Here is a 22,515-nt window from a genome sequence, read left to right on the forward strand (position 1 = left end):
TGATCACGTTGGAATGAAGCCTCATTCGTAAAGAGAACATTTGCACTGAAATAAGGATTGACACATTGTCGGATGAACCATTCGCAGAAGTGTACCCGTGGAGGCCAATCAGCTGCTGATAGTGCCTGCACACGCTGTACACGGTACGGAAACAACTGGTTCTCCCGTAGCACTCTCCATACAGTGACGTGGTCAACGTTACCTTGTACAGCAGCAACTTCTCTGACGCTGACATTAGGGTTATCGTCAACTGCACGAAGAATTGCCTCGTCCATTGCAGGTGTCCTCGTCGTTCTAGGCCTTCCCCAGTCGCGAGTCATAGGCTGGAATGTTCCGTGCTCCCTAAGACGCCGATCAATTGCATCGAACGTCTTCCTATCGGGACCCCTTCGTTCTGGAAATTTGTCTCGATACAATCGTACCGAGCCACGGCTATTGCCCCGTGCTAATCCATACATCAAATGGGCATCTGCCAACTCCGCATTTGTAAACATTGCACTGACTGCAAAACCACGTTCGTGATGAACACTAACCTGTTGATGCTACGTACTGATGTGCTCGATGCTAGTACTGTAGAGCAATGAGTCGCATGTCAACACAAGCACCGAGGTCAACATTACCTTCCTTTAATTGGGCCAACTGGCGGTGAATCGAGGAAGTACAGTACATACTGACGAAACTAAAATGAGCTCTAACATGGAAATTAAGCGTTTCCGGACATGTTCACATAACATCTTTTCTTTATTTGTGTGTGAGGAATGTTTCCTGAAAGTTTGGCCGTACCTTTTTGCAACACCCTGTATGTGTACTGAGGAGTTAAGAGAATGACCGCAAGTTAACTTTTTCATATTCTTTATTTTTAAAATAATGAAGTCATATAATGAAGAGTTACGTATTTCAGTATACATATGTTTGTAGGACTGCTATCTCCGTGATAGAATGTCTATCAGCTGCTGGTGGCTGTTCTGCCTGGCCAGGTCCAGGGGTGTTCTCCCATAGTTATCTGTGGCCACCTTGTTGGCTCCGACCTCAAGCAAAAAAGCCACTGCCTCCGTGCGTCCGTTCTCTGCTGCACAGTGCAGAGGCGTCCTCATATACCTATCCCTGGTGTTGGGTCCATCAGAACCCATCACAGGTCGAGGGCGAAAAAAAATGTCGGCCCGAGGTACGTTTTGTCTTACGGTCCTGGTGCCCACATCTGGCCCACCCTCAACCAGACTCCTCAACATCTCGACGTGTCCTCTTTCTGCCGCCCAGTGCAGAGGGGTCCGGCCCTCCAGGTCCTTCGCCGCCACGTTCGCACCTGCCGCCAGCAGCGCCCGTAGCTCCTCCACTTCCCCCCACTTAGCTGCCTGGATAAGTCTTCTGCTTCTCTCTTCTGCCGGAAGGGTTCTGCACAAAACATTAGCGTTCTGTAAATACATGCTCCAAATGAAGAAAACTATACATAAGATACACTGCGGGCATTTCTGAATACACATCTGCCTAGAAACAAATTTGAAATCTAGAAATCTCCCTTCTATGATACAGAAGTCTGATATTCAGTGCATATATAACTACTCCTCATCATAGCCTTCACCCACTTTCTACTAAAAATTCCTACATTCCAAATTATTCAGTTTTCGCATTCTCCTATTATTCATTCCGAACAACGATTTCCTCTGACCTCAAGGTATTGTCAACAAATCGTGGACCTCCACTGAAACTTACATTTAATGTAGCTAAGAAGGTGGCAGGGAGCGAAAGGCTATTTACAATTTGTACAGAAACCAAATGGTAGTTATAAGAGTCGAAGGGTATGAAAGGGAAGCAGTGGTTGGGAAGGGAGTGAGACGGGGTTGTAGCCTATCCCCGATGTTATTCAATCTGTATATTGAGCAAGCAATAAAGGAAACAAAAGAAAAGTTCGGAGTAGGTATTAAAATCCATGGAGAAGAAATAAAAACTTTGAGGTCCGCCGATGACATTGTAATTCCGTCAGATACACCAAAGGACTTGGAAGAGCAGTTGAACGGAATGGACAGTGTCTTGAAAGGAGGGTATAAGATGAACATCAACAAAAGCAAAACGAGGATAATGGAATGTAGTCGAATTAAGTCGGGTGATGCTGAGGGAATTAGATTAGGAAATGAGACACTTAAAGTAGTAAAGGAGTTTTGCTATTTGGGGAGCAAAATAACTGATGATGGTCGAAGTAGAGAGGTTATAAAATGTAGACTGGCAGTGGCAAGGAAAGCGTTACTGAAGAAGAAAAATTTGTTAACATCGAGTATATATTTAAATGTCAGGAAGTGATTTCTGAAAGTATTTGTATGGAGTGTGGCCATCTATGGAAGTGAAACGTGGACGATAAATATTTTAGACAAGAGGAGAATAGAAGCTTTCGAAATGTGGTGCTACAGAAGAATGCTGGAGATTAGATGGGTAGATCACATAACTAATGAGGAGGTACTGAATAGAAATGGGGAGAAGAGGAGTTTGTGGCACAAGTTGACTAGAAGAAGGGACCGGTTGGTAGGACATGTTCTGAGACATCGACGCATCACCAATTTAGTTGGTTGGTTGGTTGTTTGGGGAAGGAGACCAGACAGCGTGGTCATCGGTCTCATCGGATTAGGGAAGGATGGGGAAGGAAGTCGGCCGTGCCCTTTCAGAGGAACCATCCCGGCATTTGCCTGGAGTGATTTAGGGAAATCACGGAAAACCTAAATCAGGATGGCCGGACGCGGGATTGAACCGTCGTCCTCCCGAATGCGAGTCCAGTGTCTAACCACTGCGCCACCTCGCTCGGTGGCAATTTAGTATTGGAGGACAGCGTGGAGGATAAAAATCGTAGAGGGAGATCAAGAGATGAATACACTCAGCAGATTCAGAAGGATGTAGGTTGCCGTAAGTACTGGGAGATGCTTGCACAGGATAGAGTAGCATGGAGAGCTGCATCAAACCAGTCTCAGGACTGAGGACCACAACAACAACAACAACAACAACAACACTAGCCCTCTGGATTCAGCAATTCCTTATGAAATCAATTACATCTCTACAGATTTAAAGACAGTTCCTTCATATGGCAGAAAAATGGTCCAGTTGTTGAATTAGCTCCTCGTTGTCACACCATTGCTTCCAATGCAAAAACACTCCTGGTCCAGTGCAACACATGTTCTGCATGGCTGAGTCACTGGAAGTCTATGTTCTGTGTGTTTCTCATTAGAATTGACTGTTAAGAACAGGAGAAAAAATGGTTCAAATGGCTCTGAGCACTATGGGACTTAATATCTGAAGTCATCAGTCCCGTATAACTTACAGCTACTGAAACCTAACTAACCTAAGGACATCACACACATCCATGCCCGAGGCAGGATTCGAACCTGCGTCCGTAGCGGTCGCCCGATTCCAGACTTTAGCGCCTAGAACCGCTCGACCACTCCGACCGGCTAAGAAGAGGAGAGGTTGATGCCTTAAATCTGTTGCTGAAGCAGCCACATACGTTATCTAAAATGAGAGCAGATTCTGCTTTTCATGTTGAGGTTACTGGGACTGGCAGCTACACCAAGCTTAGGGAGTGTGTCCATGGTGCAAACCAAGGACAGTTGCCTTCTACAACCTGGGACACTGTGGCAGGACAGAGTACACAAAGCAGTTGCTGACTGGCATTCCTTCCACAGATGTCATCAGGTATGATGAACGAATTGCGGTCTGGTTGAAGAATACTCACGTGTATGAATACGGACACACTCTTAACCGCCCGCATCTTGTGGTCGTGCGGTAGCGTTCTCGCTTCCCACGCCCGGGTTCCCGGGTTCGATTCCCGGCGGGGTCAGGGATTTTCTCTGCCTCGTGATGGCTGGGTGTTGTGTGATGTCTTTAGGTTAGTTAGGTTTAAGTAGTTCTAAGTTCTAGGGGACTGATGACCATAGATGTTAAGTCCCATAGTGCTCAGAACCAACCACACTCTTAACCCCGTATGAGGGAGTGTTACAGAATGTTCAAAGTTCTCTATCTCTTATCGCTTTCTCCACAGTTTCCCTGAAAATATACGCGGATGCGAACTGCATTAAGAACAATAATTCAGTCCAAAATAATGCAGTGTCAGTAAAAATTAAGTTCTACGTATAACTGGTTGTCCTGACGTATTATTGTATTTAAAAATTCTGAGCAAGTAATAGTGTGAATCAGATAAGCTCATCAGGTAGTCAGAAAAATACTGAGGACAGTATCGAAATAAATTACTTTGTTTAAAGTTTTTTTTCGCAACTGTTGACAATTTTTTCATATTTTTCATTTTGTGACTTTCTCTCTCTCGACTGGTGTTAAATATGACAATATGTTCCATCTGATGATAGCTGGGAGTGACAACAGGCTCATATAAAAATGTCATTGTGCTATCTAACACTGCAACGTTTCACTATTACTAAGTATATGTGGGAATTGTATATATGTCCTAATCCCCTCCTCCCCCTCTCTCTCTGGCGATCTCTTCCTTCTCCTCTCTTTGTCATCTGCTCTTCTTCGCTCCTCCCTTTGTCATCTTCTCTTCCTCCCCCCTGTCACTGGCCATTTCCTCCTCCCACTAATCTCTCTCCATCACCTCCACACTCCTCTCTCTGCCCCTCTGCTCCACCCCCCTCTCTGTCATTTCCTCCCAGTCTAATCTCTGTCCATCATCTCCTTCCCTCTCTCTCCAACATAGAGCATTCTACACTACTGGCCATTAAAACTGCTACAGCAAGAAGAAACGCACATTTTAAACGGGTATACATTGGACAAATACATTATACTAGAACTGACATGTGATTACATTTTCACGCAATTTGGGTGCACAGATCCTGAGAAATCAGTACCCAGAACAACCACCTCTGACCGTAATAACGGCCTTGATACGCCTGGGCATTGAGTCAAACACAGCTTGGATGGCGTGTACAGGTACAGCTGCTCATGCAGCTTCAACACGATACGACAGTTCATCAAGAGTAGTGACTGGCGTATTGTGACGAGCCAGTTGCTCGGCCACCATTGACCAGACGTTTTCAATTGGTGAGAGATCTGGAGAATGTGCTGGCCAGGGCAGCGGCCGAACATTTTCTGTATCCAGAAAGGCCCGTACAGGACCTGCAACATGCGGTCGTGTATTATCCTGCTGAAATGTAGGGTTTCGCAGAGATCGAAAGAAGGGTAGAGCCACGGGTCGTAACACATCTGAAATGTAACGTCCACTGTTGAAAGTGCCGTCAATGCGAACAAGAGGTGACCGAGACGTGTAACCAGCAGCACCCCATACCATCACGCCTGGTGATACGCCAGTATGGCGATGACGAATACATGCTTCCAATGTGCGTTCACCGTGATGTCGCCAAACACGGATGCAACCATCACGATGCTGTAAACAGAACCTGGATTCATCAGAAAAAAATGACGTTTTGCTATTCGAGCACCCAAGTTCGTCGTTGAGTACACCATCGCAGGCGCTCCTGTCTGTGGATGAGGCGTCAAGGGTAACCGCAGCCACGGTCCCCGAGCTGATAGTCCATGCTGCTTCAAACGTCGTCGAACTGTTCGTGCAGATTGTTGTTTACTTGCAAACGTCCCCATCTGTTGACTCAGGGATCGAGGCGTGGCTGCACGATCCGTTACACCCATGCGGATAAGATGTCTGTCATCTCGACTGCTAGTGATATGAGGCCGCTAGGATCCAGCACGGCGTTCCGTATTACCCTTCTGAAACCACCGATTCCATATTCTGCTAACAGACTTTGGATCTCGACCAACGCGAGCAGCAATGACGCGATACGATAAACGGCAATCGCGATAGGCTACAATCCGACCTTTATTAAAGTCTGAAACGTGACGGTACGCATTTCTCCTCCTTACACGAGGCATCACAACAACGTTTCACCAGGCAACGCCGGTCAACTGCTGTTTGTGTATGAGAAATCGGTTGGAAACGCTTTATGTCAGCACTTTGTAGAAGTCGCCACCGGCGCCAACCTTGTGTAAATTCTCTGAAAAGCTAATAATTTGCATATCACAGCATCTTCTTCCTGTCGGTGAAATTTCGCGTCTGTAGCACGTCATGTTTCTGGTGTAGCATTTTTAATGGCCAGTAGTGTAATTGAAACCTCGATCGGGAAATGAGAAGTCACTTGAAATTAATGGCCAAAGTAGTTACAAACCTACATACGGTCGATGATTTATAAAAAGAAAAGTTAACATTAGGATGGAGTTACGCAGAAACAGCACGAAGAATCAAAATCATGACCTACGACACTTGCATAACCCCAAAAGATGCACGGCATTGTTTACAACTGGCGGGGCACGCAGTGCTGCATACGTCTCCATTTCCATCACGTCCGGAAGACTAGGTCATCTGAGCATAACTGGAGATCTGGCTACAAGCACTACCACGGAAGGTTCTCATATGCATCCTCTGCAGTAAGAAAGCCACAGTCGCCCACTGACTCTGCTCCCTAATTGTTGATATTCGCATGTACCACGTGGAAGAGACTTTGATATCAGTGTTTAGAAATCGAAGGTGGAAACGTCAGTGACAAAGAAAGATTGCGTCAGGTCTGCTGGTGTGCTGAGGCATCTTAAGATAGCTGCTTGCAATAAGGAGAAAGACCGGTTTACACTCTCAAAGAGGTACGAATTTTAAATGGTCACTACATATGTAAAGCTACGAAAAATACATCCAAAAGAAAATCAAGTTATATTTAATCAGACACTTAAAACGAGCCATATCGACACTTCTGAGCCGCAAATTAACTTTTTGTCCTACTTCTATTTTTGCTTACTCTTCCTAAATAACTTCTTTTATGAAAACCTCCGTATATTTATATTCACAATCATTCACTTAATTAATATCTAGTTTTTGTTGAACACCGCTTCATCGAAACCCTGTTTCTACCCACAATTCCTTCAAAACCATTTTATGAGATGTTGTTGTTGTGGTCTTCAGTCCTGAGACTGGTTTGATTTAGCTCTCCATGCTACTCTATCCTGTGCAAGCTTTCTCATCCCCCAGTACCTACTGCAGCCTACATCCTTCTGAATCTGCTTACTGTGTTCATCTCTTGGTCTCCCTCTACGATTTTTACCCTCCATGCTGCCCTCCAGTACCAAATTGGTGATCCCTTGATGCCTCAGAACATGTCCTACTAAGCGATCCCTTCTTCTAGTCAAGCTGTGCCACAAATTCCTCTTCTCCCCAATTCTATTCAATACCTCCTCATTAGTTATGTGATCTACCCATCTAATCTCCAGCATTCTTCTATAGCACCAAATTTCGAAAGCTTCTATTCTCTTCTTGTCTAAACTATTTATTGTCCAGGTTTCACATCCATACATGGCTACACTCCATACAAATACTTTCAGAAACGACTTGCTGACATTTAAATCTATACTCGGTGTTAAGAAATTTCTCTTCTTCAGAAACGCTTTCCTTGCCATTGCCAGTCTACATTTTATATCCTCTCTACTTCGACCATCATCAGTTATTTTGATCCCCAAATAGCAAAACTCCTTTACTACTTTAAGTGTCTCATTTCCTAATCGAATTCCCTCAGCATCATCCGACTTAATTCGACTACATTCCACTATCTTCGTTTTGCTTTTGTTGATGTTCATCTTATACCCTCCTTTCAGGACACTGTTCATTCCGTTCAACTGCTCTTCCAAGTCCTTTGCTGTCTCTGACAGAATTACAATGTCATCGGAAAACCTCAAAGTTTTTATTTCTTCTACATGGATTTTAATACCTACTCCAAACTTTTCTTTTGTTTCCTTGATCGCTTGCTCAATATACAGATTGTATAGCATCGGGGAGAGGCTACAACCCTGTCTCACTCCCTTCCAACCACTGCTTCCCTCGACTCTTATAACTGCCACCTGGTTTCTGTACAATTTGTAAATAGCCTTTCGCTCCTTGTATTTTACCCCTGCCACTTTCAGAATTTGAAAGAGAGTATTCCAGTCAACATTGTCAAAAGCTTTCTCTAAGTCTAGAAATGCTAGAAACGTAGGTTTGCCTTTCCTTAATCTTTCCTCTAAGATAAGTCGTAGGGTCAGTATTGCCTCACGTGTAGCAACATTTCTACGGAATCCAAACTGATCTTCCCTGAGGTCAGCTTCTACCAGTTTTTCCATTCGTCTGTAAAGAAATCGCGTTAGTAATCGCCATATCATAACTTAATTACTATAACTGTTACCTGTGACTGTTACCTTTGCTTTCTCCGAAAATACAAACAGAAGGCAAGTTCGATTTTTTTCAGTATTACACTTGTTTAAGATGTGAGTAAGTTGTGCTGTGAGTGCAGAAGCCGTGCTGTTGCAGTTAGGCAACTCACCGCAAGCGAGAGACGGTGGCCTCGTCAGGCGGTGGAGTTTGGCCGGGAGCCGTGGTGGGCGCAGCCGCCGCCGGGGTCCGGCCGCGGTCGCTCTGCCCCTTTCTGGTGGTGGCTGGCGCGCTGCACAGAGAGAGAGAGGGAATCGCTGCGTGGGCGAGCGTGCTCACACGGGGGCCGGGCGGCTGCTTACTACGGGCACTACGGCTGTCGCATTGTGTACGATAACGCACACACAAAGTGGTACAGGCATTCGCATTCAAATATAGAGATGCGTAAACAGGCGCTGCCGCCGGCAACGCCTGTATAAGACGACAAGTGTCCGGCGCAGTTGTTAGATCTGTTACTGCTATTAAAAATGGAGTGTTTGGACTCTGCTACTCACTCCAACTGTCATCTAGTGGCAGCTTCAAACTGGGCAGGTCAGACTGTCCAGTATAGTCTGCTCCCTGTCGGAAGAACTTGCAACCTACGTGCGGAAGTGGATCTCCCAGGTCCTTTGTTCGCGCAGGTAGGATTAGCCGTTGGAACGGCCGGGCGGGTAGCTGCGAGACCCCGGAGCGGGCGGGCGTGTATGTCTTACAGCTAAGCCAGGAGCCGCAGTTGGTGCGCTGCCTGTGCAACTTGTAAGGTTAAACGTAATAAATACTTACAACAGACAACTTGTTCCGTCTAGTTATTGTGAGTGGAAACAAGGGGAGGACAGTAAGTCCTCTCGCACTATACGCTCACACTACAATGTGCCATCACAAATACCGGAAAATAGGTCCGCGCGAACGTAAATTCCGCGTGGTCACTGTATCCGGCCCGGAGGACCAAAAAATGTGCGCGCGGGCTCTTCCTCCCGTGGTGGCACATTGGAGTGTGAATGTATAGTCCGAGAGGACTTACTCTCCTCCCCTTGTTTCCACTCACAATAACTAGACGGAACAAGTTGTCTGTTATGAAGCTTCCTCGCAGATTAAAACTGTGTGCCCGACCGAGACTCGAACTCGGGACCTTTGCCTTTCGCGGGCAAGTGCTCTACCATCTGAGCTACCGAAGCACGACTCACGTCCGGTACTCACAGCAAAGGTCCCGAGTTCGAGTCTCGGTCGGGCACACAGTTTTAATCGTCCAGGAAGTTTCATATCAGAGCACACTCCGCTGCAAAGTGAAAATTTCATTCTGGAAGTTGTCTTTTATAAGTATTTATTACATTAAACTTTACAACTTGCACAGGCAGCGCGCCAATTGCGGCTCCTGTCTCAGCTGGAAGACATACACGCCCGCCCGCTACGGGGTCTCGCAGCTACCTGCCCGGCCGTTACAACGGCTAATCCTACCTGCGCGAACAAAGGACCTGGGAGATCCACTGCCGCACGTAGGTTGCAAGTTCTTCTGACAGGGAGCAGACTATACTGGACAGTCTGACCTGCCCAGTTTGAAGCTGCCACTAGATGGCAGTTGGAGTGAGTGGCAGAGTCCATACAGGGAGGTTATCAAGATTTAACCCTAGGACGCCTAAGGCGGGTGTTCGTTGAACCCACAATTTTTTTATGTCCCCTGCTTTTGCCCAAGTAACTTTCATACTACATATTCCCTTTGAGTTATGTTTGTTGGCTATTTTATGAAACGTTAGCGTCAATATATTTTATAGAAAATTCTTGCTTTGAAAGAATAAATAAATAAACTTATTATGGGTCCAAACAACCCCCCCTCCCTTAGGCTTCCATGTTATAGAAAATTTCCCTTAGTAAGATTTCGTATTTCTCATCTCTACAACAATGCAAGTTGGTTTCTTGTTGGTTGGTATTTTTGATATTCACAACAATCGCTTTACTTTCAGAGGAAGTGATTGTTGATGTCAGTCAGTTGTTATCTATCTTGTAAACTTGCAGTGAGTTAGTGCAGTTCCCAACACGAAGGCCTCCAGTAAGTACAGGAAAAACGAAACCAAGTAAAAACTTACTGACGTTGTCAACAATGCACCAAGATAAAGGCACTGTTGGAGGAGAGAAGAATAAAACCGAGATAAATACATATTATAATTCCACTAAAGGTGGAACTGATACCATTGATAAAATGGCGCGTATGTACACCTGCAAGAGGGGAACAAAGAGGTGACCTCTATCTGTATTTTACTCTCTCATCGACATTTGTGCTATCAATGCAACCACCATTTTCATCCAGCAACATCCAAGATGGAATGAAAAGAAACACAGCAAACGGAAACTTTGTCTTCTGCAAGCTTGGATGGAACTAGTGAAATTCCAGGTAGAAGAAAGAAGTGCCAATGCAAGAGGGTAATCTAACCAAATTGTTCAATCAATGGAGACTATTGTACAAAAGAAAATCAAAGAAGTGACAACAGAAGCACGCCAGCCTCCTGCAGGGAAAGGTTGGTGCCATGTTTGTGTAAGAGAAGCTAAAACAAAGAAGCAGAAGTGCAACAATCTAAGTAAACCAAAACGGTATTGCGGACAGTGTCATAAACATGTGTGTAACACACATTCAGAAAAAGTTGTGAAGTGTGTCTCTTGCCTTGAAGTTGAGGACTCAGAGTAGTCTATTGTATATGAACACATCTGTATTTTGTTTTGTAATATGTCAATTTTTTATTCACTTAATCCAATATTTATAACAATTAACAACATTTATAAACCGATGCCTTAGTTAAAATACATAAACCATTTCGAAAGTTGTAATTCTTCGTCAGTAAACTTATTGAATACGTGTGGGCTCGCCGAAGCCCCCCCTAGGGCATCCAAGTTAGAAGAGGGGGCTTCGGCGTCCTAGGTTTGAGTGGGTTTGAGCGTGGTATTATAGTCGGCGCACGAGCGATGGGACACAGCATCTCCGAGGTAGCGATGGAGTGGGGATATCGTGGACATCAGCAATCTGTTAAAACATCAAATCTTTGATATCGCTGCGGCCGGAAAAAGTACCTGCAAGAACGAGACGAACGACGAATGAATCGTTCAGCGTGACAGAAGCGCAGGCCTTCCGCAAATTGCTGCAGATTCAATGTTGGGCCATCAACAAATGTCAGTGTGGGAACCGTTCACTGAAACACAGGGGAGAGCGGGGAAATACCGTGCACGTAAGCCATTTTTCAAATATTTCGTATTTTTCGAACTCAATTGAAATGCTGAACACCTTTTTTTTGGGCAAGAAATCAATGCCCCACACGTTTATGGCTTCATATTTGCAATATTAAATCGTTTTACATTCCTACAGCTGTTTTACAAACGTGTCACGTTGCACGGTATTACCCCGAGGGGTGGGTAATACCGCGCAATATACGAGGGCTATCCACAAAGTACATTACGTTTTGGAATTAAAAATAAATAAAGTACTGGAATTTTTTTATTATATGCAGATGAAAGCCACAATTAAATAATACTTTTCTACATAGTTGCCATTTAAATTAAGGCACTTATCGTAGCGATGGACGAGCTTGGAAATTCCTTCGTCGTAAAATTCGGCCGCCTGCGCTTTCAACCACGTGGTTACCTCTTCTTTTGAGACAGAAAAGGTGTGATTTTTGTGGATTTCCTGGAAAGAGGCACTACAATAAACTCTCAAAGGTATTGCGAAACTCTGCACAACCTCAGGAGAGCAATACAAAGCAAGCGCAGGGGAAAGTTGGGCTCAAAGATCTTGCCGATTCACGACAACGCCCGGACCCACACGGCAAATGCCACTCGTGAAGTTCTCGAATCTTTTAAGTGGGAGTTGTTTCCTCATCCGCCGTACAGTCCCGACCTGGCACCGAGCGACTTCCCTAATTCCCAGCAATGAAGAAGTGGTTGGCTGTGCAGCGTTTTGATGACGACGCACGGCTTCGAGAAGAGGTAGCCACGTGGTTGAAGGCGCAGGCGGCCGAATTTTACGACGAAGGAATTTCCGAGCTCGTCCATCGCTACGATAAGTGCCTTAATTTAAATGGCAACTATGTAGAAAAGTAGTATTTAAGTGTGGCTTTCATCTGTATATAATAAAAAAAATTTCCAGTACTTTATTTTTAATTCCGAAATGTAATGTACTTTATGGATAGCCCTCGTATCTTATGATACAGCATAGCACATAAAATGACAAAAACTCTGTAAAAATAAATCAAATTAAGAAACTCGAAATTCAGAATTTATGTAGAACTGAAAAACATAACTTTTACAACTTATTAAAGTTTCTAAAGACAGAAAATCCTTTTACTGGTAAAACAAAATTATTGGATTATGGTGTCAACTTGTCTCTGAACACATTTATCCCCTGTTTTAATGGCAGTAGTCGCAAATATAGTTTTCAGCTGTTACTTTAGAGCAATCTCCTGTTTTTAGCCTATCTCTTAAAGTAGAAAGATGTATTCCGTACATTCTTGCAGCTACTCTGTTTGGCTTTGCATTTTCTACAACATTGTGGAGTGCGAAATTCATTTCATGTTCCCTCCACCCTTTGCCCCTTTCTGTGCTTCTGGCTTTGTTTCTCACCATTTGTGATTAAAAAGAAGAAAGAAAACTTGTAAGATGACACACATACGCACACACTTCCAAATATATACACTCCTGGAAATGGAAAAAAGAACACATTGACACCGGTGTGTCAGACCCACCATACTTGCTCCGGACACTGCGAGAGGGCTGTACAAGCAATGATCACACGCACGGCACAGCGGACACACCAGGAACCGCGGTGTTGGCCGTCGAATGGCGCTAGCTGCGCAGCATTTGTGCACCGCCGCCGTCAGTGTCAGCCAGTTTGCCGTGGCATACGGAGCTCCGTCGCAGTCTTTAACACTGGTAGCATGCCGCGACAGCGTGGACGTGAACCGTATGTGCAGTTGACGGACTTTGAGCGAGGGCGTATAGTGGGCATGCGGGAGGCCGGGTGGACGTACCGCCGAATTGCTCAACACGTGGGGCGTGAGGTCTCCACAGTACATCGATGTTGTCGCCAGTGGTCGGCGGAAGGTGCACGTGCCCGTCGACCTGGGACCGGACCGCAGCGACGCACGGATGCACGCCAAGACCGTAGGATCCTACGCAGTGCCGTAGGGGACCGCACCGCCACTTCCCAGCAAATTAGGGACACTGTTGCTCCTGGGGTGTCGGCGAGGACCATTCGCAACCGTCTCCATGAAGCTGGGCTACGGTCCCGCACACCGTTAGGCCGTCTTCCGCTCACGCCCCAACATCGTGCAGCCCGCCTCCAGTGGTGTCGCGACAGGCGTGAATGGAGGGACGAATGGAGACGTGTCGTCTTCAGCGATGAGAGTCGCTTCTGCCTTGGTGCCAATGATGGTCGTATGCGTGTTTGGCGCCGTGCAGGTGAGCGCCACAATCAGGACTGCATACGACCGAGGCACACAGGGCCAACACCCGGCATCATGGTGTGGGGAGCGATCTCCTACACTGGCCGTACACCACTGGTGATCGTCGAGGGGACACTGAATAGTGCACGGTACATCCAAACCGTCATCGAACCCATCGTTCTACCATTCCTAGACCGGCAAGGGAACTTGCTGTTCCAACAGGACAATGCACGTCCGCATGTATCCCGTGCCACCCAATGTGCTCTAGAAGGTGTAAGTCAACTACCCTGGCCAGCAAGATCTCCGGATCTGTCCCCCGTTGAGCATGTTTGGGACTGGATGAAGCGTCGTCTCACGCGGTCTGCACGTCCAGCACGAACGCTGGTCCAACTGAGGCGCCAGGTGGAAATGGCATGGCAAGCCGTTCCACAGGACTACATCCAGCATCTGTACGATCGTCTCCATGGGAGAATAGCAGCCTGCATTGCTGCGAAAGGTGGATATACACTGTACTAGTGCCGACATTGTGCATGCTCTGTTGCCTGTGTCTATGTGCCTGTGGTTCTGTCAGTGTGATCATGTGATGTATCTGACCCCAGGAATGTGTCAATAAAGTTTCCTCTTCCTGGGAAAATGAATTCACGGTGTTCTTATTTCAATTTCCAGGAGTGTAGTTTACGAAAATACCAAAAGAACTTACCATATGGGGCAATACCATTCACCACGGGGCAATACCGTGCATCGGCACGGTATTGCCCCGAGACAACATGACTCGCCATTGTAAATTCTAACCCAACAATCAGGAAATTTAACGTCTAACATTTGATGTTTAAAAGAAGATCAAGAAATGCATAATTATTTAGACCTACTTTAAATATTGTTGCTATTAACATATTTCGCTCACCTCTAGATCTTTAGATTGTATAAGAAAACAGTCGAAATCAGTTGAAACCGATGGTCGAAGATGTCTGCGTCGTTGAATGATATAGACCCCTCTGTATCTGATTATAGTTACTTCCGCTATGTGGCAGCACCGTGCAGCGCTCTTTGCGCTCTCTGGGAAACTGGATAAAGCGGTGCACGGTATTACCCCGCTGTACGGCATTGCCCCGCTCTCACCTAATCGATATTGGCTTCCGGAGTGGAAGGCCCACCCGTGCTCCCTTGATGACTGCACAACGCAAAGTTTTATGCCTCGCCTGCGCCCGTCAACGGCGAAACTGGACCCTTGATGACTGGAAACATACTACCTCATATTGTATCGAGCGGGTGGACTTGTACGGGTATGGAGATAACCTCATGAATCCGTGAACCCTGCATGTCAGCAGAGGACTGTTCAAGCCGGTGGAAGCTCTATAATGGTGTGGGGCGCATGCAGCTGGAGTGATATGAGACCCCTGATACGTCTAGATACGGCTCTGACAGGTGACACACACAATAGTATCCTGTCTGATCACCTCCATCCATTCATGCATTTCGTCAGACTTGGGCATTTCCAGCAGGACAATGCGACCCCCACACGTCCAGAATAGGAACACTCTTCTGAGTTTAAACATTTCTGCTGACCACCCAACTCCCAAGAGGTGAACACTATTGAGCACATCTGGGATGCCTTGCAACATGCTGTTCACAAGAGATTTCCACCCCCTCGTACGGTTTTATGGACCGCCCTGCAGGATTCCTGGTGTCAGTTCCCTCCACCATTAGCCGAGTCCCTACCACGGCGCGTTGTGGCACCTCTGCGGCTCTTAGGGGGCCTACATGATATTAGGCAGGTGTACCAGTATCTTTGGCCCTTGAGTGTAGAACACACACTGTCAACGAGAATGACTTGTCAGTTAACATGAATGAATTACCAATGAATTAATGGCTGCTCCTCTTACACTCTGCATTAGCATAACCTAGTATGCTGAGCAACAGATTGTTCAAAATGAAGCAGTATCTATAGGGAAGTGTATTGACGAACAATATTTCTGGTCTGGCAGGACATTCATAGGACAGGACAGTTCAGATACGTCACTCTCACAATATTGTCACAGAAATTAAAATGGTTGTGTTACACATTAAGTCTACTTAATGTAAAACTATGATCATAGCACACTGTTCAAAGTATCTGCTGATCATGTCTTAGGAACTGAACAATAAGACGCGCAGACAATAAATGGGACTACAGCAAGTTTTCATATTAACAGGAAAGGTGATTCAGAGTTGAGTGGTAAGGGTACCATTCCTGATACCTTTACCAATAACCGATCACAGCCACACACACTCAGTTGCACAGGAAAGTGTGCGGAACAATTTTAGACGTAACGTTCGCAGCGACATCTCTCGTAGTGGTCTCGAATCTGTAATCGATGAGCTTTTGCACAGTGTACAGATAAACAGAGTTGAATGTTTTGTTTTGTCAGTTGCAGTTTAAAATGAATGCAAAATACCTGAAGCGTGGCGACGCAGAGTCCTTGTAAATCATCCAAAGTGACCAAAGCTATCATATGGAGCTGCTGCTAAGATTCTTAGAAAGTCAAAGACATTCGTTGCAAATGGGATCAAACGGTATTTAGAGGTTGGAAACGTGAATAATTTACTGGAGAAAGCACTAAGGTCCCAAGCTATAATTGATAATGGCGACGCTTGGTTTAAGTATTAGGTAATTGTGCAGTTGGTAATAACATCTATTTTCATGTAAACATACATTTATAATGTTGTTGTTGTGGTCTTCAGTCCTGAGACTGGTTTGGTGCAGCTCTCCACGCTACCCTATCCTGTGCAAGCTTCTTCATCTCCCAGTACTTACTGCAACCCACATCCTTCTGAATCTGCTTAGTGTATTCATCTCTTGGCCTCCCTCTACGATTTTTACCCTCCACGCTGCCCTCCAATGCTAAATTTGTGATCCCTTGATGCCTCAGAACATGTCCTACTAACCGGTCCCTTCTTTTTGTCAAGTTGTGCCACATACTCCTCTTCTCCCCAATTCTACTCAATAGTTCATCATTAGTTACGTGATCTACCCATCTAATCTTTATAATAGTGCCTTTTATTTCAAGTAGATGACGGTGTACACTTTATTGTGGAACTGACTGTGGTTCCAGTTGCTGCCATATTATGAGAGGGAACAGTTGGGCGCCAACTGAGTGTGTGTGCTTAAACAGGAAGAGCTATTGGAATGTTGGATGAGTGGCTGAAAGTGATGGTTAGAGTGTAGCCTCAGTCTGAGAGCAAGTTAATGTCGTTGCGTGATAAATATTCTGAAAAGAACAGTGAACAAAGGAAGTGATTAAGCAAATGGAGAAGAAATTATTTTGTTCATCGAGTAAGCCAGAGAGACAGGCACATCGTTCTCGGTATAATTTCGGAAGGTGCAGCTTTTTCATTATGGCGAGACGGAATCAGTGCTGTGAGTCTGTCCGAGAAGGAATGGAGAGCAGTTACTTCCTACAAGAATTGATAAACTGGGTTTCCATTGAGTAACTTTTATCTCTGCAGTTCTGTTCTTGAATATAGACCCCTCTAGGCATAGGAAGCAGTGCGCACGTCAGTTCAGACCCGCGGTAGAACTCAATACCCCTCTACATATCTATTCTACCCATCACTCCTTTTTTTCTCATTCGTACGACTGCAAAGAGAATAAACATTAAAATAACATAGACAGCGGTTATGTATGTCACAGGTCTTATTAACGAAATGATGCCATCTTTGGATAAGTTAGCTGAAACGTGAAATGAATGTCTTCTTCTGTGGAGAACTGCACATAAGTCACCATACGAAAAACTCTGTTCTTCGGTGATGAAACTGTGGGCAGCAGTAGAAACGAGCGGATATTAATTAAATTTCGTTTAATGAAAGAAAGATCAAATTTTGAAAGAAGAACTTTAGCCAATCTGACTATGCCAGAATGAACTGTGATAACAATTTACTAGTAAGAAGTCTGCATATGATGGGTAAAAAGCCAGTAATTTTTGGGTGCAGAATTAATAGTGCACATTGAGTAAAGACGATATGCCAAAAAAGTGAATTAGGAACGATGGACGCAAATGATAACTAATCGTATGTGGAAAGTATTTTATCTTATGTGGGAAGTATTTTCATCGCACCTGGATGTACACAAGAAAGAAGAGTTGAAGCACAATCAAGTCGCATCACATCGCAGCTTCTGTACTATGCATCAGCGGCAATATCATTGTCACAACCAGACGAAGTTAAGCATGCACACAGTTGGGCAGAGGGCATAATATTGGTTGAAATGGCTCTGAGCACTATGGGACTCAACTGCTAAGGTCATAAGTCCCCTAGAACTTAGAACTACTCAAACCTAACTAACCTAAGGACATCACACACATCCATGCCCGAGGCAGGATTCGAACCTGCGACCGTAGCGGTAGCGCGGTGCCAGACTGTAGCGCCAGAAACGCTCGGCCACCAGCGGCCGGCGGCATAATATTGCATGAGGCTGTATTGGTGTTAAGCATGATCAGTAGCGTTGATGGTGTACTGTAATTTTTAAAAACTACATTGTAAGGAGTAATTTACTGGGCTGTGTTGGGACCCATTTTTATGGCGTATAGAAAGAAACTGAAGATTGGCAGCTAAGAGAAGACAGAGTATATGGCGAATGTAGCCTTAATTAGTGTTAAGGACACAACATGAAGATTAGTAGATTCAAGCACTAATTTAGTACAGCGTGTAAACGTTTAGATGGCAGACTCTCCCTAGTCCTGAATCGGTAGAAGTCGATAAACGTCGGGAGGCTTCGGTAAGCATGCAGTTTCGACTGCTACCAACATTACGTAGCTGACTGTGCTGGACATGGCAGCCATTGTCGTCTACTTCGTTATTGTTTTGCGCTGTACTGTTCTGCGTGTTTTTATTGTGCAGTTGTGCTAAATATTATCAAAATGAGTGAAGAGGCAGTTGCTGGCCCATCTCGGGAGTCGCCAACAACCCCTACCAGTAGGCCTACGGTTAGAAGTAAACCAGTATTACGTAGCGATGCTCGCAAAATTATATTGCGTGTGATTGAATGCTGCGAAAGGGGAAGGGAGCAGAAAAAATTGCTTCACAAATACTTTTTTTAACACGTTTGCGAAACGTGTTGCGAATAGTGTTAGTAGTGAAGAAATAATAGAACAAAACGTCATGCCTGACGCGGCACTTTTTCACGCATCTCGATGTTTACCACGTCATATCTCCTGAATTATATGTCGTAAAGAGACATAAATTTGCCGGCGCATTTACTGATATACACTCCCGGAAATTGAAATAAGAACACCGTGAATTCATTGTCCCAGGAAGGGGAAACTTTATTGACACATTCCTGGGGTCAGATACATCACATGATCACACTGACAGAACCACAGGCACATAGACACAGGCAACAGAGCATGCACAATGTCGGCACTAGTACAGTGTATATCCACCTTTCGCAGCAATGCAGGCTGCTATTCTCCCATGGAGACGATCGTAGAGATGCTGGATGTAGTCCTGTGGAACGGCTTGCCATGCCATTTCCACCTGGCGCCTCAGTTGGACCAGCGTTCGTGCTGGACGTGCAGACCGAGTGAGACGACGCTTCATCCAGTCCCAAACATGCTCAATGGGGGACAGATCCGGAGATCTTGCTGGTCAGGGTAGTTGACTTACACCTTCTAGAGCACGTTGGGTGGCACGGGATACATGCGGACGTGCATTGTCCTGTTGGAACAGCAAGTTCCCTTGCCGGTCTAGCAATGGTAGAATGATGGGTTCGATGACGGTTTGGATGTAGCGTGCACTATTCAGTGTCCCCTCGACGATCACCAGTGGTGTACGGCCAGTGTAGGAGATCGCTCCCCACACCATGATGCCGGGTGTTGGCCCTGTGTGCCTCGGTCGTATGCAGTCCTGATTGTGGCGCTCACCTGCACGGCGCCAAACACGCATACGACCATCATTGGCACCAAGGCGGAAGCGACTCTCATCGCTGAAGACGACACGTCTCCATTCGTCCCTCCATTCACGCCTGTCGCGACACCACTGGAGGCGGGCTGCACGATGTTGGGGTGTGAGCAGAAGACGGCCTAACGGTGTGCGGGACCGTAGCCCAGCTTCATGGAGACGGTTGCGAATGGTCCTCGCCGATACCCCAGGAGCAACAGTGTCCCTAATTTGCTGGGAAGTGGCGGTGCGGTCCCCTACGGCACTGCGTAGGATCCTACGGTCTTGGCGTGCATCCGTGCGTCGCTGCGGTCCGGTCCCAGGTCGACGGGCACGTGCACCTTCCGCCGACCACTGGCGACAACATCGATGTACTGTGGAGACCTCACGCCCCACGTGTTGAGCAATTCGGCGGTACGTCCACCCGGCCTCCCGCATGCCCACTATACGCCCTCGCTCAAAGTCCGTCAACTGCACATACGGTTCACGTCCACGCTGTCGCGGCATGCTACCAGTGTTAAAGACTGCGATGGAGCTCCGTATGCCACGGCAAACTGGCTGACACTGACGGCGGCGGTGCACAAATGCTGCGCAGCTAGCGCCATTCGACGGCCAACACCGCGGTTCCTGGTGTGTCCGCTGTGCCGCGCGTGTGATCATTGCTTGTACAGCCCTCTCGCAGTGTCCGGAGCAAGTATGGTGGGTTTGACACACCGGTGTCAATGTGTTCTTTTTTCCATTTCCAGGAGTGTATGTGGATATTGTATGGGAAATATGTTGCGGGCAGATTTACGGTATGTACTGAGAAAATGTAGTAAGCGGCAACCTTTTTTTCCTTTCATTATGTTGTGGGGGCTGTCAGCGAGAAAATTTTTCTTAAAGGTTTGAAATTGTATGTGACGTTTGTTGCTAGTCGCTAAGTGCTCTCATTCTCAAATAGTAGATGCATAAATCTGGGTATTTTCCCGCGGTGGCATCTCATTGTTTATGACGTCATATCTCCTCAAGAATGACTCTTATTTTTTTTTCGGCTAGGAATCTTCGTGGGCGTACGGGGAACAAATCACCAAAATTTCATGGCAATCGGATGAATGGTTTGGGAACGCACAGAGGGCAGACATACATACATTCATTTTTATACATAGAGATTGACAGTTACGATATGCTATAGGACCTTTTTTAAGTATATTTAAATTTTATAATTAATAGTTTAACATTGCGGGGAATAAAATAAAATGAAAAAAAAATGCGAGGCGTGGGAATCGAACCCGAGTCCACTGCATAACAAGCCCGAACTTCATAAATTGCGCTATACACGTAATATTGACATACTTATAAGAAAACATTGTTCATTACTGTTTTTGGACGTTCGGAGAACAACTCACCAGTATCATTGCAATCGGATGAATGGTTTGTGAGCGCATAGTAGACAAACATGTCTGCTTTCGTGTAAGCATGACGCACAATTTGTAGTGTTGTAGTGCCAGCACTGCAACTGGTAGGCGTGCCTTGCTTCCCCCCCCCCAACGGCTCCTCACCCCTCACTAGCCAATGCTTGCTTCCTCCTCTCACCGCACTCCCCTCACAACTCCCCCATCTAAAAGTTTACACACTGTAGATCTGAAACCATTTTTGGTATGAATAGTGCTGTAGACACTGTTGGTCATAATGCTCCAGACGGCCACTACAAATCAAATAGCAGGAAGTAGACGTGGGTAATCCGGTAACAGGAGGTCCTTCTAGCACAATGACGTTACTTTTGTAGAATCTCAATAGTTTATAGTCAGTAAATCACGTTACTCAGGCTAATCTTGCTAAAGATTTTGCAGTTACAACTGAGGAAACCGGGGAAAAGGCAAAGTAATCTTGCAGTAGATATTTTGCTTTTAGAAGTGTAGAAAATCTAAAATGTACTAATGGGGAGTTGAAAGAATTACAGAATACTGAAGGTGATCTTGTAAGTAAAATTGAAAAATGCGAGGTAGATTTTGCTGTTAGCAGCGAAGCCAAAATAGGTAAACAGATCAAATAAGAAAGGCAACTTTTACTGAGCGTGCAATGCAGGTTGATAATGAACTGAGACAACAGATTTTACGAAGTTGAAGTCTTGCTGTTGGTCAGATTAAGCAAGATCTTGTGGATTTTAAAGATGAGCGAGACAATGGAAAACACCCAATTATCCACAGAAGTAAATAAAACAAGAAATGAATCTAAGGAACATATTAATAATGTAGAAAGTATTGGAGTGGGGCAGGACACTAAGATTTGATGCTGCAGGATGTGAACGTGAAACGGGAAAAGGTAACAGCATAAACGGCTTACATTATAGAATTGGTAATAGTCTGAATTTCGCTCCAGAGTCCTGGACATCAAATTTCAGATCATTAATTGTCATGCGTATTTTCACAAAAGCGCTGAGGTGTACGCATGCAACTGCGCTAAGCTTCAGCGCCTTGAGGTCCCAAACACGTGTGCAACAACGTGTATTGCGTTGATAAACAGCTTCATTTTCGTGTGAAATTTCACAACAGTGATGAGCTCTGCGCAACTGGGCTTCTACTCCAAGCTTCTGAACCCTCAGGCCCTGTGCCATACGTGGAAGACGCGAGCTCTGTGCAATTGTCCTAAGTACTCTATGACAGCCATCAGACCTGTGGCGTGTGAGTGTAAATAATATAATTTCCATGCAAAATTTCACAAGTCTCGCGAAAACTGTTCCTGTAAACCGCTATGTGTGAGACGATACTCCCTCTCTCTCAATGTATGAGTAATCGTGCAATGCTCTACAAAACACTCTTCCTTGTTACTACGTAAAGCCACGACTATTCCTTTGAAAGCAGAAGCGTTGGTTGGTTTGGGGGAAGAGACCAAACAGCGAGGTCATCGGTCTCATCGGATTAGGGAAGGACGGAGAAGGAAGTCGGCCGTGCCCTTTCAAAGGAACCATCCCGGCATTTGCCTGGAGTGATTTAGGGA

The 22,515-nt window shown here is 45.6% G+C and overlaps 1 protein-coding gene across 1 annotated transcript in view; it reads right to left on the minus strand.

Annotated features, from left to right (window-relative positions):
* Positions 1-923: 923 nt before the first annotated feature.
* LOC126426574 (speckle-type POZ protein-like) overlaps positions 924-22,515 on the minus strand; it is a 32,906-nt gene continuing 11,314 nt past the window's right edge. The window contains exons 2-3 of the mRNA XM_050088472.1: positions 8,340-8,459; positions 924-1,392 (exon numbers count right to left, since the gene is read on the minus strand). Of these exons, the coding sequence (XP_049944429.1) occupies positions 924-1,392; positions 8,340-8,459 (589 nt within the window). The remainder of the gene's footprint in view (positions 1,393-8,339; positions 8,460-22,515) is intronic.

The sequence above is a fragment of the Schistocerca serialis genome, chromosome 11, assembly GCF_023864345.2.
Source record: "Schistocerca serialis cubense isolate TAMUIC-IGC-003099 chromosome 11, iqSchSeri2.2, whole genome shotgun sequence".
NCBI lineage: Eukaryota > Metazoa > Arthropoda > Insecta > Orthoptera > Acrididae > Schistocerca > Schistocerca serialis.